Here is a 16,571-nt window from a genome sequence, read left to right as displayed (position 1 = left end):
GTCTGGAGCACGGGCTACGAGCCTTGAATGGTCGAACCCATTCAGATCGTGTTCCCGCCATGACTTTTAACAACGGGCGAAGCAAAAGTCGCATTGACTATGCCATTTGTAGTATATCCATATGGTCATCTCTTAGTGACATGGTAGTAACAGCTAGGCCAGAAAGCGACCACGACCCGCTATGTGTCTCACATAATTGGTGGACATCTAACGAAATTGCTCCAACCCCTTGTGACCAACTTGTGCTCCCGACGATCATTCCATCTAATAACATGCGTAGGCTAAGGTGGTCTGGTGTCAAGACAGATCACCAGGTTCTGGAAAAGATAGGAGCAGCGGCAGAAAAGGCCATTTTGGCACTGGAGAATATTGCTAGGTCTTCACAGGGACATGAAGTTATCAGTAAAGCACACACCACTCTTTTTAATGAAGTTAAAAGTTTCTTCTTAAAACCAGTACGTAAACACTAGGGGCCGCCCGCATAAATCAGCAAAGTGGTATAATCAAGATTGTAGGGCAGCAAGATTTACATTAGGAGCTGCAATCAAAAGAAACAACTTGAGTGAGATTCGATCTGCCAGGAAGCATTATAAAAACTGTATTGCTAGGGCAAAAAGAGAATGGGACGAAGACCACTGGCAGAAACTGAAATGTGCAAGCGAATGTAAACACTCTAGACTATTTTGGCATATTGTCAAATGGGGCCACGATAGATCTCCTGAAACTCCCAATAATAATGTCTCTCATGATGCATGGGTTAAATTTTTCAGCGAGCAGTACTCCTCCAGGGATCAGTTTGATAATAGCTCTAGCCCAACTTACCTGTTCGCAGATGAAGACATTTTTGTGCAGAGCGAAGTCCTGTCTGCCCTGAAATCTGTGCATAGTGGCCGAGCCCCGGGTATTGACGGAGTCCCGGCGGATGTCTTTTTAAATGACACCGACAGGTGGAGCAAGTACATCTGCCTTCTACTAAATCATATTGCTAGGGGCGCTGAAATCCCGGTATCCTGGCGGGGTGCTGTCATTATCCCAGTATATAAAAAGGGAGACCGTGCCCAACCATGCAATTACCGCCCAATCAGCCTAATTGACACGGTTCAAAAAGTTGTAGGACGTGTAATCATTAACAACTTGCTTGACTGGGCAGAGGAGCAGAACGTTTTATCTCCTTTTCAGGCTGGGTTTCGCAGAGCAACCAGCACTGTGGACCAGGTCTTCCGTTTTCAATTGATACAGTGGAGGACCGTGGTTCTGGGCGAATGCAGTCTCTACGCAGCTTTTGTTGACCTACGGGTTGCATTCGACCTGGTGCCGAGGGCAAAATTGTGGGAGGTGCTGGCAGCTCTGGGGGTCCCGATGACCATTTTAACTTTGATCATGAGACTCCATGAGGGCACTTATGCTAAGATTCAATGGGGTGGTTACGGTAACGACACTATTGATTTTCCTGTCGAGCGTGGGGTTCGACAGGGCTGTTCAATGGCACCGACATTGTTTACACTTTTTATAAATGGAATTGTTCCCCGCATGCAAGCAGAGCCTGTAGATGCTCCCTCACTCGCAGGTGTAAAAGTTCCCATTTTAATGTTCGCAGACGACACCTTAATTTTATCAAAATCCCCTAGCGGTCTGCAAAAGGCACTGGTAATTTTTGACAAATTTTGTAGTGACCACGGCTTGGAGGTAAACGCAGCCAAAACAAAACTCATGGCTTTTAATCCTTGTAGGAATTTTAGATCCAAAATATCCATGAGTGGGCGTTGCCTCGAAGTAGTAAATTCTTTTACTTACCTGGGGATCCACATTTCAAATGATAATAGATGGAACCATCATTTAAACATTGCAGTATTAAGACACAAACAACTGGCTGGTACCATCATCAAGGAGCATAGCAAATCTTTGACCAAACCAATTAAACCTCCTTTGATCATATATGAGGCTAAGGCAATAGGGTCAGCATTGTATGGGGCAGAGATGTGGGGGCAAGAAAACCTCCAGGAGTTACAGACATCAGAGAATAACTTCCTCCGGAAACTAACAGGCACCCCACAGAGCAGCCCCCTTTTGCCTCTCAGATATGACCTTGGCAGGAAGGAAATCTCGGCAATGTGCAAACTTCGTCCGATATTATATTGGCGTAGAATCTGGACCACCCCGGAGTTGTCACAATATGCAGCAGGGTTTGCTGATGTCATCAAAGCAGACCGATTCCATAAAATCAGATGGTTTAGAGCATTAAAAATAGCATTAAGTGAACTTGGGTTAATCGAACTGTGCTCCGATCCAACTGGGTCATCCTTCCCATCCAAGTTGTTCATAAAAAATCTTTTCTGGGAACAGGTTGAAAACAGGAGTTTCCTTAACAATAATAATGGGTCTATGACAACTGCTTTCCTTGAAGCTAAACTGTTTCCCATGTTTGAAATGTATTGGGATTTTATAACTAAACCCATGGAAAGGAAACTGTTTTTCCAAATGAGGGCTGGCTCTCTACCTCTGAGTAATTTAACAACAAAATGGAGAAATGGAGGCCCAGCTATTAGCCCAGTTTGTGGGGAAGGAAAGGAAACGTTGGGTCACTTTTTGTTTGCCTGTTATGCATATTCTGCTCCCAGACGTGTTTGGTTGGCTCCCATGTGTAGAAACCTGGGTACTAAAAGCAGTATGGTAGCTCTACGCATTGTTAAATCTATTTCCTTAAACTGGATTATTATAGCGACTGCAAAGTACTTGGGGTGGGCGTGGGTAATTAGGCAGAGATTGCTAGTAGGGTGACTACTCTCTGCCTAGTTGAACAGAGACTGCTAGATTATCTATTCTCTGTTCCCATGCGAGGTGTCTATCTGATGAACAATTTTTACATTGATTTTTAACAGTGATACTGGATCGCTTTTAAACCTGACTTTGTATTATATGAACTTTGCACCTTTGATTGTATATAATAGGATGAAATGTAATTTTAAACTGTTTTTTTAATGTGTATTGTGCTTAAGTCATATTTGATTTGACTTTGTAATTTAATTGTATTTTATTATGTGTTTGTTTGTCTGCTTTTATGAGTAATACTCGAATAAAGCACTTTTGAATTGAATTGATATATATATATATATATATATATATATATATATATAATATATATAATATGCATATTAAAGATGCATTTAATAAAGACTGGCTCAAATGTTGTTGTACTTTAATTTTTTTAAATGTTATTTTTCAAAAGTGAAGCAATTGTAGCTAAATATTTATGATAAAAGATTTACTTGTATACTTGTTAAAAACATAGATTAATGTAAGTATAAGTAATAAGTACCTTTGTTAAGTATAACTAACTAGTATCTACATTTTGTAAAACATAATTATTATACACATTTATACAAAGCAATACAGGTAGGTACATATCTATAGTCCAAATAAATGCTCCTATACAGAGGAGTATGCTGTATATTTGTTTGGTTATGGTGGTTACGTGGGCAAGAGCCAATTCTTGAGTAGTTTTCTGAAGGTAAGGTGGTTATCCGTGGATCCTATGTTGGGGGTAAAGAGTTCCATAGTTTGGCTGCTGTGCCACCCATGGTTTTTTTCTTGTACATTGGGATTTTGAGGCATGGAGCCACTCAAGAACGGAGGTTCATTTGTTGAATGTATTTAGTGATTTTATTTCTGATGAAGAGCGGTGCTGTTCCATGTATCTTTGTGGGCGATACAAAGCAGCTTGAATGTAGATCTTCTGGTAACCAGTAACCAATGTAACGCTTTCAAGGCCGGGGAGACGTGGGCTTGCAGCTTTATATGTAAGAGCAGTCTGGCAGCCGAGTTCTGAATCCATTGCAGTGTTTTCATATTCGTTAATGGTGATCTGTGGTAAAGGCTATTGGCTTAATCCAGATTGGACAGAACAAGAGAGATGGGTAGCCGGGACCTTTTGCCGAAATCCCTGTTGGGGGGGAGATTTGGTGCAGAGTTTTTATATTTACAAACCTTGATCGAGCTAGTTTGTCTACTTGGCCATACATTGATATCCTGTAGTCCATGGTCATTCTGAGATTTATTACTTCCTTCAATACTTTAGGCGGTGTTCCATGATCACCAGGCCAGGCGGTGATTGGGTTAAAAAATTTCAAATCGCCAGCCATTGTTTCTTTTTGGAAGCATTGAATTTGAGACGGCTCCACGTCATCCATTAATCAACGGATCTGAGACAGCTAAAAATGGATTCTTTTCCAATGTCTTTGGGGCATTCCAGTTGAAGGCGTATTTGCGTGTCGTCTGCATAGTTATAGCACTTGAGGTGAAATTAAATGATCAGTGCATGTAATAACTTCATGTAGATGTTGAAAAGCATGGATGAGATGATGGAGCCTCGAGGGACCCCTGCTTTTGTGAAGTACGGTTTGGATGAGAAATGGTTGGGTATAATTGATGACATTAGTTCCGTTGTGAAAGAAAGATGTAATTCAGTCTGGAGCAGTCACCTCTATGCTGGCTTTGTAGAGTCTTAGCATCAGAGTTACTTGGTCAACCGTGTCAAAGGCAGCTGAGAGGTCCAAGAGAAGTAGCACAGCAACCCCTTTGCGGTTAACGGTGGTCTTAAGGTCATAACAAATGTCAACGATAACAGATTCTGTGGCTCTTCCCAGACGGAATCCCGTTTGGAAGTCTGAAAGTATGTCATTATCTTCAATGAATTATGACATCTTGGTGTAGGCTGCTCTTTCTATCAGTTTGCCCAGGAAAGATCCATTTGTAATGGGTCTGTAGTTATCGGGATTCAGCGGGTCCAGGTTTGTTTTCTTCAGTAATGGGCGAATGTAAGACTTACTGAGTTCTTCTGGAAATATTCCCATAGTTAAGGAATTGTTGATGATTCTTCTTAACCGGTGTAGCAGCAGCAAATCCTCTAACCACCTCTGTAGCAGCAGCGGTGGTTAGAGGAACTGTCTTGAAGGTTTGTGGTGGATAGGGGTCAGAAGGGCTTCTGGCTATCTGCTTTGATCATGTCCCTAAATTTGTTAGTGTGAAATTTGTTGGAAGGCGCGGAGAGGCTGGGTTAGAGTATTCTTGGATTGTTGTTTTGGAAAAGGGTCGGTGCTGGTGCTTTGTCTTTGTTTTAAATATGAGTTCAGTGTGTCTGCTGTGGCCGTGTAATGATTTGCCAGTTTGTCTGTAAAAACCTTAATACCAGGATGAGCTCCTTCTAGGCAATTTGGTTTACGAAATTCGGTGAGAATTTTATAAAATTATTTAATTGCACATTTAGCATTTTGAATGCTGTTGAATAGTATCTTTCTTAGCTTTTTTGATAGCTGATTTGTATAATCTGTTAAGTTTCTGTAGGCAAAGTTTGTCTTGATTGTTGTTTGTTTTGAGCCACTCACGTTGTAGCTTCTTAATTTGTTGTTTTAGCTCTTTTATCTCTGTATTTTTCCGAGGTGCGTGTTTTCTTCTGTTTTGTTGTGTCATTTTTAGTGATATCTGGTTATCAAAAACTTCCTGTATCCACTGATATAGTTTTTGTACAGAACATATTGTGTATATCTGTACTCGATGTTGTGTTTCTAAGTGTTCCAAATTGAGTTTGTTCCACTTTCTATAGGTGGATGCACGTAAGGTGGTTTTAGGTGTGTTGCTTTGTGGTGTTTTATGTTAGAAAGCAAGCAAATGGTGGCCTGACCATGTGACTGGAGTCATTGTTTGAAGAAAGGTAAGTAGTTCTGTATTAGCAAAAATGACATATAGGATGTGTCCAGTGATGGGTGTGGGTTTGTGAACAATCTGATGCTGATTCAGTGTGTCTAGGCCAGCAATGATTGTTTTTTGGATGGGGCATATTGGGTTTGTCAACCCAAATGTTAAAAACTCCAAGAATGCATAGGTTGAAGTGTAGTGTTATCAGGTTTGAAACCTTGTCTAGAAGTGTGTCTGGGAATGTTGCATTGCTAGGTGGTGGTCTGTAAAGGAACACAAAGTTACAGAAGGAAGATGGTGTAGGGATTGCATCTGGTGAAAAGGGCCTTACAATTATGTATGGAGACGTCACCTTTACTGATATGTAATGTTTGTCTGAACACAACAGCTATGCCACCTCCTCCTTTGCCTATATGATTCCGCATGATAGTTTGATAGCCTGGAGGCACAGCATCATGCAGGACTGTAGCCATATCATCTCCTAACAATGATTCAGTGATGAAGAGTAAGTCAGGTTTTGTGTCACTGAGAAGTTCGTAGATGTGATGTTTGTTTTTAGAGAGTGATTGAGCATTTATCAGTAGACAGTTTAGAGAATAGTCTTTGGTGATAGCATGACTTTGTTTTGTAGAAGAGTGAGCAGTATTTTGGGGGTTTGTAGCAGGTGTGTCTTTAGTGTTGGGATTAGCTGTATGAGGATAACAATTGTGTAGGTGGGTTGTATTGTGTTCTTTGTCCAGTATGCTAAGAAGGCATATTGATGAGTCTGCAAGTGTAGGTATTAGAGATGCTGTTTCAGAGTGAGTTGGTGTGCTTTCTTGTTTTTGTAGTGTAACCTTGTGCTGTAGACCTGGAGATGTGAAGTTGTAAGCAGTGACATGTTGCTTATTTTGTTTGCATCTGTTTAGGGCGGAAGGTGTATGAGTTAGGGGTGGTGGTGCAGCATGTGGGTCATGTAGTAAGGTTCCAAATTGTCCAATGGATGAGAGGCGTTTAAGAGAGAGTTGCTGTGTTGCTATATATGTGTTGTGTGGGGGAAGAGAAAAAACTTGGCATTGAGGTTAGTTCATGGTGTGTATCATTTGTGTAGTCTGAAAGGTGGGTGTTTGTAGTTTGTGACTGAACGCATTATGAGGTTTTGTATGCAAGAGATTTTGTTGTGCTGATGTGTGTGTTATGTTTTGTTTTTGAGGAGTAGTTAAAGGAAATGCTAATGCAATTGTTTTCTGAGAAGGATTTGTAGAGTATTTCAGTGGCAGTTGTAAGATACATTTGGTGGTGGTGTGTGTGAGTAGAGTATGCAGTGTGTAATAGGAGATGAACTGGAGATAAGAGTGTTAGATTTGATTGCTGCAAGGGGTAATATGTTTGGTGGAGTGTAAGTGTTGTGATATTATGTTGTGGTAGAAAGAAGAGGAGGGTGTTGGTGGGAGAAAAGATGGAAGGATGAGTGTAAATTTGTTAGTGACAGAATGGGGTCAGTTAGGAGTAATTTGTGTTTGGATGGGATATAGTTAAGTATGGTGTAGAATTGGCTTGTGTTAGTGATGAGTGAATTGTTAAGTGGTATAGGATAAACGTGTGTGTTAGTAAGTGATAGTGCAAATGTGTGATTGCTGGGATAGAAGTGTGTATAGGTGTGGTTTCTGGTGTTTTGTAGTGAATGCAGAGACATTGAACTTTGTCTTGCATTAGTTTGTAGCAAATGAGTAGAGTGTATGTGTAGTGAGTGTGTTGATTTGGTTGCGGTTGGGGTAGGGTGGGTAGTGGTGTATATGAAATTTGGCAGCATTTTAGGCCCTGCCAGGCTCAAACAGGCAGCTGCCCTTGTCTTCTCCACCCTTGGCTGAGATGTCTTCAGCTTAAATAGTCCTAGTAATCAGATGACGCTTTCGACCAATGGGAACCCTAGCCCTAACCAATCACAACACAAGTCTTATGCCCTAGAACCAATAGGACACCAGCCACTTATAACCAATCACAACCTTAGTCCCAGCAGCCTATTGTGCACGAAACGCTAAGCTCTACAACCCATAGAAGCCCTAGCAGCCAACTGTGCAGAAAACCCTAAGCCCTAGGTCCAATAGAAACCCTACATCTATTCACCAATCACATCACTAACCCTAAGCTGTACATCTAGTAGAACTACTGACCCAGGAACCAATCGGCACCCTCAAATACTCAACCAATGGGAACACTAACCCCAACACCAGATACTGCCACCAATCAGTGCACACATGTAACATCCAATATCAGCCTATATAAGGTGCCTGCGACCTCAGGCAATGTTTGCTGGCCAGAGGGCTGGAAGCTGCTACTCAATTTAGAATCCCCTAGGAGACAGACTGGCTCAGTCCACACTCTGAAGTTCTGCAGTTAAGGGCATAACAACTTTGCCCTCTAACAATGCTGCTTTTCCAACACTTAACTCACTCTCTTACCTAAAAACACAAGTGTTCCAATCCCTTAAAGTACTGCAGAAACAACTAACAGCAGATTACTGCAGTCTCCGAATATCCTCTGTTCAGTATCTGATGTATAATATCTCTTTTGCTAAAGGAGGTGGGGTTTAAACTGGTTTCACTCACTTGCTGAGACAAAATGGGAGCTGGGGGTGGATTGCTTAACACACAGATCTGAGCACAAATCAACGGAGAAACAGGAGGGAAAATCAGGTAGTCACAGGCTATTTGCAAATACACCAGATTTTGGACTGCAAAGCCCACAGTACAACAGGTAAAATGATGAATCACTGACAGGTATAAACTTCAATTTTTAAACTGTAACAACCACAGCAAAACTGGTAAAAATTATGCAATCACAGGTAGAGGAAAATTGCTTTTAAATCTCTGGAAAGAGACCGCACAAGTCGTACCTTCTTACCACCTTCTGGTCCTTGGTTCTCTGCAATCTTGGGCACAGGGCACCTGCATCCCACAAAATGGCATTAAGGAAGACTTCTTTTTAAATTGCCAGCTATTGCAGCCCGTGAGAAAAACTTTGAGTGTGTTTCAGCATCTTTTCCTTCTGTGAACCCGACTTTGGCAAAGCATGGCTAATTGCAATCTCATTTTGACTTGGGAGATGACATTTCTAGTGGCCATTACTTCTGTCTCTTGGAGGCTGTTAATTTCATTCTTTTTTTTCCTTCACAACCATAAAAGCTTTACTCCATTTTATTCCATTTCTGATTCACGCAAGTAGTTTGCCTTCAGTCATCTTCCATATGCCTGATTTAATTTGGAGTGAAGAAGCTTTTCAAAAAGCGCAAGAGAGGAAAGCCCTTAGATAAGACCTCAATGTCCCTCAAAAAGATTTAGTGTCTTTGGTCGACACATTACTCATCATAACGCAATCAAACCGGGAAAAAGCAGTCCATATTCACTGGATATTTTTATTTTTTTCATCTGACTGTTGAAGGATCAACAACTTATCTTTACCGGAAGAGTAAAAACTTGTTCCACCATATCTTTAGGGTTTGTTGCCTTCAGGTTCCTGCATAATGTGGAATTCTCTAAGTATTACTATTGAGTTTTGTTTCAAAATACAGTATTAGTTTTGTTAATTTTTTCTTTGAAGTCTGAATACATGAAGCCAGAAATGAGATCATGTTTCTGGGTTCTTCCAGTGTTCTTTGTTTGGTAATAGAGTCCCAAAATATGCAGATGTGACCGATTCATACAATTACGTTTTTACCAGTACTGCCTAATTTTTGTTGTGTGCCTTCCTATTAATGAATGTCACCATCTGTTACTGCTTTATTTTATCCATTGTCTAAACCCAAATGAGGGTGAGATGAGTGAGGGCTATAAAAGTGTTTAACGATACAAAAGGGGGTGGTGATGGCTTAAACCCAGATCTTTTCAGTGTTTGATTCAGATGCTCCGTCCATCACCACCCCCTTTTGTACCGCTTTTGGCCACCATAAGTGTGGCAGGGTATGCTCAGACGTGAGTCCCTTGCTCACTTTGCCACTGGATTCAAGCAAGCCGGGCTGAAGACGGCTGGAATGCCAGAAACCGGTCCTCGGAAGCTTGTTTCCGGTCCAGGGAAGACATGGCTTGGCAGTTCGGGCTGGACTGTTCCCATGAGGCACAGGGTCAGACTGATTTGCATATAGCCATGTCTGAACTGGGGTGGCAGAGGGGGCTAAAGAACGGTGATGGATTAAACCCAGATCTTTTGACTGGGTGTGAGTGTTTGATTGATTCAGATGCTCCGTCCAGCACCACCCCCTTTTGTACTGCATAAAAGTGTTTAAGACATCACTTTTCAACATTCTCTCTATGTGCAGTTTGCTTCTGGCTGTGTCAATTTGTGTAATCCAAATATGCTGGTCAAATATTATACCTCCATAAATGGGATGCCCCCATCAACATAAATCGCTATATGTCATCAATATGTCAACCTAAAACCACTGTGTACCTTTAAGGCCGACTTGCTAAGCCCAAAACATTGAGGTTCAATTAAAAGAAAGGTTTCTAGAGCCCTTTTGGAAGACAGAAGGTGGTCAGTGACCCTTATTGTTCTGTGAGAACTTTAGTCCTAATACGTAAAATTTTTAATTTCTTTTTGTTCATGGTTTTATTTTTTCATTAACTGCTCATTTTCTTTACTCTAAAAATTAATTTTCTTCACAGGTCAGGTGTGTTGGGAATTTGCATAGGTTTCCTTCTTGTATATGTTATAGGTGTTGCAGAGTTGATATATTTTATTAGGCCAGCACGTTTAATGTACCACATTATCCAACTGTGAATTAAGTATTGGAGGGATTAATCTCCTGGATTTTTTTAGCTTGGAAACTGAATTCTCAGTGGTCTTGAAGATTCATATATAGTTCAAGCATCCAACTATTACTTGTGGTGGCTTAATAAAATATCCTCACCTCTATACCATTTCTTGTTCGCTGCAAGCTCTTAATTTCTCTATTTACATTTAACAAAATACATGGATTTCGTTATCCTGTTAAATCATGAGATGTTCCAATCCGAGGCGCATTGAAGGTGGAGAATGTGTTTCATAAAATGCTACTAACAATTGGGTGGATAGTTTGCCAAAATTGACTCCCATGAATGTTCACCAACCTTTCAATGTGTAGTCCAAGCTGTAGCACATAAGTTTGATAACAATTTAAATGACTGAGCATGCTGATATGGCTGTTAGGATCTCTTGGGAAATGTGAACAACTCCATGACTGTTGCCATTGAACAACTGAATTAACATTAGGCTGTGACTTTGAACTGTGTTGCACTTTTAGCAGGAAAAGCATTCCCCTTTTTAAGATTGCACCCCATTCAAAGTATGATTGTATGCGTGTAGTGTCAGTGGGTCCTGGGATTCTGACAAAAATGTACTTGGTAGTTTAGCAATTGATTCCCAAGCCCAAACACACAATCTAATTCACCCACTTGTGTATTTGTAAATAAGTGTATTTCATATTTTTTTCACAGATAATTTGCTGTTTGTAATAAACTCCATCAAGCATGAGATTGTCAGTCGAGTACAGATGAAGAAAGAAGATGGTGAAAACAACATGGAACAGAAACTTGACGTACTTCTCAAGGATACCCTTGGTAAGGCACTCAACAGTTATAGAGAGAGGATTCTTAAGGCCAGCAACCAGACCTGCTTCCAGATTATGCACAGTCTGGTGTTTATTCCTATGTTCTAAACTGTCTGGTATTTCTTTTTACGAATTTGGTTCCCAAGCCTGCAGTTCTGTCCAACGTTTTACTTTGATATCTGAGACCTCTTACAGAAGTCAGCTGTAGCATGGGTGTGAGTACACTGTCTTGCGTATAGAATTGGGTGCTATTCACTAAACAAAATCATAGTAAATACTTTAAAAATGGTTATCTCAGCCTGTATAGAAATAGTTTGGTTTGAGGCTGTTCACATATTTTAATTTGAAGATGTAAAGGCTTGCATCCTCAGTTTTAGGGTGTAAAACATAGATGAAACATGGTCCAGCATTGGTTCAGATAACAAGTGTTTTTTTTTAAAATGTGCATTTAGAAGTCGTAGGTGATGGGCTTCATATTCTTTTTAATGGTGGATGCTTAGTCTGTATTGAGTATAAATCAGGAACACAAAAATAACTGACACATATCGGATAGAGACTACTAACCGCAGATTCCTTAATGTAGAAATATCCCCAGGCGTGAAACTTTATCCGGAAAACTTTTTGCCACCGCATCCCTGCGTGCCTGGTGGACGGCATCACGCGACTCCGCCCAGGCGTCGTCCGCGTACGTGACGTCAATGAGGTCACATAAGTCCCACCCCGGTCTCTGTTCAGGCCTGTACGGGCCTTTTTTCTTTTATTGTGATATTTTGGTGGAACAGTGTGCAAATGCCTTTGGGCTTTAAGACTTGCATGTCGTGTGGGTGCCTTATGTCGGCGACGGACCCTCACCTCATTTGCATGTTCTGTTTAAGGGAAGATCACAGCACCACTGATTGTGAAGCGTGCCAACAGTTGAAGCCGAAGTCGTGGCGGGAGCGCTGGATGAAACTACTCTCAGCGTGTCTCTCCAGGTCAGCTTCATCCCCCTCGATCAGCCTCGGCAGAAGGTTTCAGAAGTGGCCGTCGTCGTCTATGTCCTCATCCCTCTCCGATGTCGCACGAGCGTCGCTCCCCGGTGGGTAGTGTCGAAGCTTATCCCCGGGGGCTGGTGTACGGCCTGCCGGGGGTGTGGGCTCTCTGCGGGTTTTGTGGCCCCGCGTGTCGTCTTCTATCCACCGTTTTTCCAGTGAGGGGGCGTCGAGAGCCCAGATAGACATATGCGGCAGCTTTGCAGGCCTCGCTGGCCTCTCCTCCTCCTTCCCCTGCTGTACGTTGGCGGATCCCTTGCATTACGCGGGGCCCTCTGCGGCGACGCTGGTAGCTCCGGCGCCGACTGGCTCGGCTCCAGGCATGGAGGATGTGGTGCTGATGGGGTGCGGCCCTTAGGGGGTCCCTCCTTCGGACCACAGCGCCTCTGCCTCGCCTCCAACTCCCACGGTCGCTGGGGCTTGGGTCGCATCCCCGAGCCCCGCTCTGCCCTCTGGACAGGTGGCGGCCTTGTCCACGGCTGAACTGATGCCGTTACAGCGCCGGCGCCTGCGGGCCCGGTGGTGCCACAGGGGTTGGTGGACGTCCCGCTCTGGGTCGTGGCTGGACGGGGTTGGGTGCCTGCTGGTGTCATCCTCCCCGGAGACGGGCTGCCGCTTGGTGGCTTTTTCACCGGCGTCATCAAAGGGCGGCTCTCCGCCATTCCCTAGGCCGCGGTGTTCACCGGAGGAGCAACAGGTCCCACGCTCTTCGGTTCCTACTTCTAACTTCCAGGTCTAGCCTTTGCCCGTCCCGCTTAGCTTCGGGGACGGTCGCCTTAGTTTACAGCCATCGCCCATGGAGCTGCTTTCTCCACCGCGGGGCCCTACGGAGGCGGGTGCGGCCTTCGCTCACGCAGTGTCCACGGCTGTGGGTTTTCTGCGCATGGGTGACCCGGTTGCTCATTTCCCGGCAGACCATCTTTGGGAGGTTCTCCACCAGGGCTCTGGTGGGAGGAAGCTATTGCTTCTCTTTGAGGACTTGCTCCTTTCTTTCCAGATGGGGACTTTGGGGCGCCCCGCCACAGGGGATCCGTTGCCCCAATACCTCCGGCACCTTCCAGCGCCAGGTGACCCGGCGTGTCTTTCCCTCCACCCCTCTGCCTCCAGTCCACTTTTCTGGACTGCTTTTCTCTCCCTGCCGCCACTGTTGTCTCCACCGTCCCTGGAGGCCCGCTGGCTGGGCTCTTGGGGGCGCAACAGGTAGGCCTGGACTAGCACTGCTATGTGGGCCCTTAAGACCTTATGTGTGTTGGCTAGGGCTACCTCTTCTTTGTGGGACTCTGCTGAGTTCTTGGGATCCGCCGCTTCACAGGAGACTTGCTGCATCATGCATTGGATGGAGAGTTAGTGGCGTTTATTCTCCGCTCTGCTCTGGACATCTCGGAGGTGCTGGGCCTTGCCATGGCTGCCTCGGTAGCCCTCCGTTGCCATGCTTGGCTTTCGGACGGTGTGTTCCCTTAAAATGTTCAGGAGCGTCTCGTTGATCTTCCATTCGATGACACTCTGTTATTCCATGCCCCAGCAGACTCCGCCATCCAGAGGTTCTTGGCAGGGCTCCGTCCTCCTCCTCCTCCTCTCACCCCCCCCCCCCCCATCCCCCCCTCAGTGACTGCTTAGTTGATCTGGTTCTTGGACCATCTTTTGGGCCGTTTGCCCTTGCTGTGAGTTTTATGGCCACTCGAGTCTTCCTTGCTGGGACTGTGGCTTTGTTGGCTGCTGTACGGCCCTTTGTTGATTGTGTGTTTTTGCTTGAGTTATATGGACAGAATTGGCCCTGAGATCTGAAAGAAACAGGTTCGGATTAGATTCCTTACCATGGAATATTCCCAGGCGTCGGACTGGATCTGGACATTTTTGCGTAGCAATACCCCTGCGCGTCGTTAGGCGGCGTCTCTGGCTCCGCGTCCGTCGTCTGCGTCTGAATGACGTTGTCGGAGTACTTAGAAGCCGCGCATGCGCGCTGACGTCAGTTCTTCTTTTCTCCGCGCCAGCTAGCGCAGATCCGGAGAAGCTCTACCCCTTAGTCACTTTTTGACTAAAACTTTTTTGATCATTTTTGATCCTCTTTCGTCTCTTCAGGTGCCGGTAGGGATGCCCGGGTTCAAACCCTGTTCAAAGTGTAGTCGACTGATGTCGAATACCGACCCCCATCACCGGTGTCTGCAGTGTTTAGGCCTCGACCACCACGACCGATCCTGTTCAGACTGTCGAGCCCTGACGTCGAAGGCTAGGCGGGAGCGGTCCCGCAAGCGGCTCGAGCTCCGGCAGTCGGCCCGCGCCGTTCAAGGTCCCGGTCCCACGGGAGGTCGAGGGACCGGTCGCGGTGGCGGTGCCCTCGCAGCTCGGGAAGTCGGCATCGGTCTTCTGGTTCCTCCTCAGGTAAGAGGCATGAGAGGTCGGAGCGGCGTCATCGCTCCTCCGACCGCCTCCGACGCTCGCCCGACGCGGCTGGGATTTTGGGTGGCACCACCCACGCGGCTCCGCCGAAGTCGCAAGCGCCGCATCCTGCCCCATTCCTACGGGTCCCTGAGCACGATGCGACGCGGGAGGAGATCGAGCAATACCTCATGGCCATGAGGTCGCTCTCTTCTCCGCCGGGTCCCACCGCGCCTTCGGGCCCAGTGGGCCCGGCTCTGGGGCCTAGCGGGTCGAGTGCTCCTGCACAGACGCCGTCGGTGGCTTCGGCCCCGGCGCCGCCGGCGACTTCGGTCCCGGCGCCGCAGGCCCCAACCGGATCCGGGTCGACCTTGCGACCTTGCCGGCGCCGTCCCCGAGGGTGTCCCCACCGGCGCCGACTTCGGTCGACGCTGGCCCCAGTCCTTCTGTCGCTCCTGTTCAGCCGTCGACACGGCCCTGTTGGGAGCCATATGAGACGGCGGTAGGTACATTCCACCGTAATGAACGGGCCCCGATTGTTGATCCTGGATACTAGGAATTGGATGATGACGAGGGCTGGGAGGGGTCGGAGGACCCTCTGACATGGAAGTGTCAGGACCAAGCGGACTGGACAGTGGAGCTTGGGGAAGCCAGTGGCCTGGACCTCTCTCCAGACACTGGTTTTGTCTCCCCTCCTACCGTGGCTACGGAGAAGGGGGCAGCCTACAGTGTAGTGTTGATGCGGGCGGCTAAGCCTTGAACCTTACGCTCCCCTCAGCGGCCGTGAGGACTAACCTCCTCATCGAGGTCCTCAAACCGCAGGCAAGCTCGGTCTAGCCTCTGCTGCCGTTCAATGAGGCCTTATGTGACGTTCTGCTGGGCACTTGGTCCAAGCCCGCCTCAGGACAGCCTGTGGACAGGAACGTGGCCAGACGCTACCGCCCGGCTCTGGTGGCCCTAGCTTCCTGTCGACCCCCCCCCCCTCCCCGAGAGCCTGGTTATCCAGGCCTCCAACTCCCAGACCGCATTCCCGTCGGCTCCTCCCGACAAGGAATCCAAAAGGTTTGAGCAGTTTGGTAAGAAAGTGTTCGCGTCCCTGAGTTTGGGACTGCGGTCAGTCAATACTGCATGCCTCTTGGGCCGCTACACCCACACCCTGTGGGACACAGTTGCGGACGTGCTGCCACAATGCCCTGAGGAGGTCAGGGCTAAATTCACCTAAGCCCTAGTGGAGGGTCGAGATGCGGCACGGTACTCTATCCGGTGCGGACTGGATACCACCGATACACTGGGCAGAGCGATGGCTACGACAGTGGCGGTTTGACGCCACGCCTGGCTGAGGTGCGCCAATTTTTCGGCTGATGTCCAGGCTACTCTTCTGGACATACCGTTCCATGTCCGTCGCCTGTTTGACGACCAGGCAGACCACGCGCTTGAGCGCTTTAAGGACTCCAGGGCTACGGCCAAGTCCTTGGGCCTCTCGGCCCCGCGCCAGCAGTCGGGTGCCTTTTGCTCCTTTCGTGGCCAAGGAAGGGGCGCCCCCACACGTGCCGCCAGCCACACGCCGCCTCAACAGAATCTTCAGCACGGTGGTGGCCGTGGAAACCGCCGGGAAGGCGGTCGGGGACAACGGCGAGGCCAGTCCGCACCCGCTCCCGCATCATCTGCCTCAAAACCTTCAGAATTTTCAGGCCCATGTGACACCCGTGGGGGGCAGGGTTCGCCATCACCTCTCCCACTGGCGCACCGTCACATCGGACAGGTGGGTGCTGCAAATCGTCCAGAAGGGCTACACCCTCCCCTTCGAGACGACCCCTACAGCCATGCCAACGCAGTACCACGGCGTGTCGGGGGACCACTTGCGACTTCTACAGGAGAAAGTTACGGCCCTCTTGGCCAAGGGGGCCATT

At 46.6% G+C, this 16,571-nt stretch overlaps 1 protein-coding gene across 1 annotated transcript in view; it reads left to right on the top strand.

Moving 5' to 3' along the window:
- Positions 1–16,571, top strand: part of CREBRF (CREB3 regulatory factor) — a 422,767-nt gene that overhangs the window by 393,773 nt on the left and 12,423 nt on the right. The window contains exon 8 of the mRNA XM_086931577.1: positions 11,142–11,264. Within this exon, the coding sequence (XP_086787703.1) occupies positions 11,142–11,264 (123 nt within the window). The remainder of the gene's footprint in view (positions 1–11,141; positions 11,265–16,571) is intronic.

Source organism: Lissotriton vulgaris, chromosome 7 (genome assembly GCF_964263255.1).
Source record: "Lissotriton vulgaris chromosome 7, aLisVul1.2, whole genome shotgun sequence".
Lineage (NCBI taxonomy): Eukaryota > Metazoa > Chordata > Amphibia > Caudata > Salamandridae > Lissotriton > Lissotriton vulgaris.
Note: the sequence above shows the minus strand (reverse complement) of the source record. Positions and strands in the feature narration are given on the sequence as shown.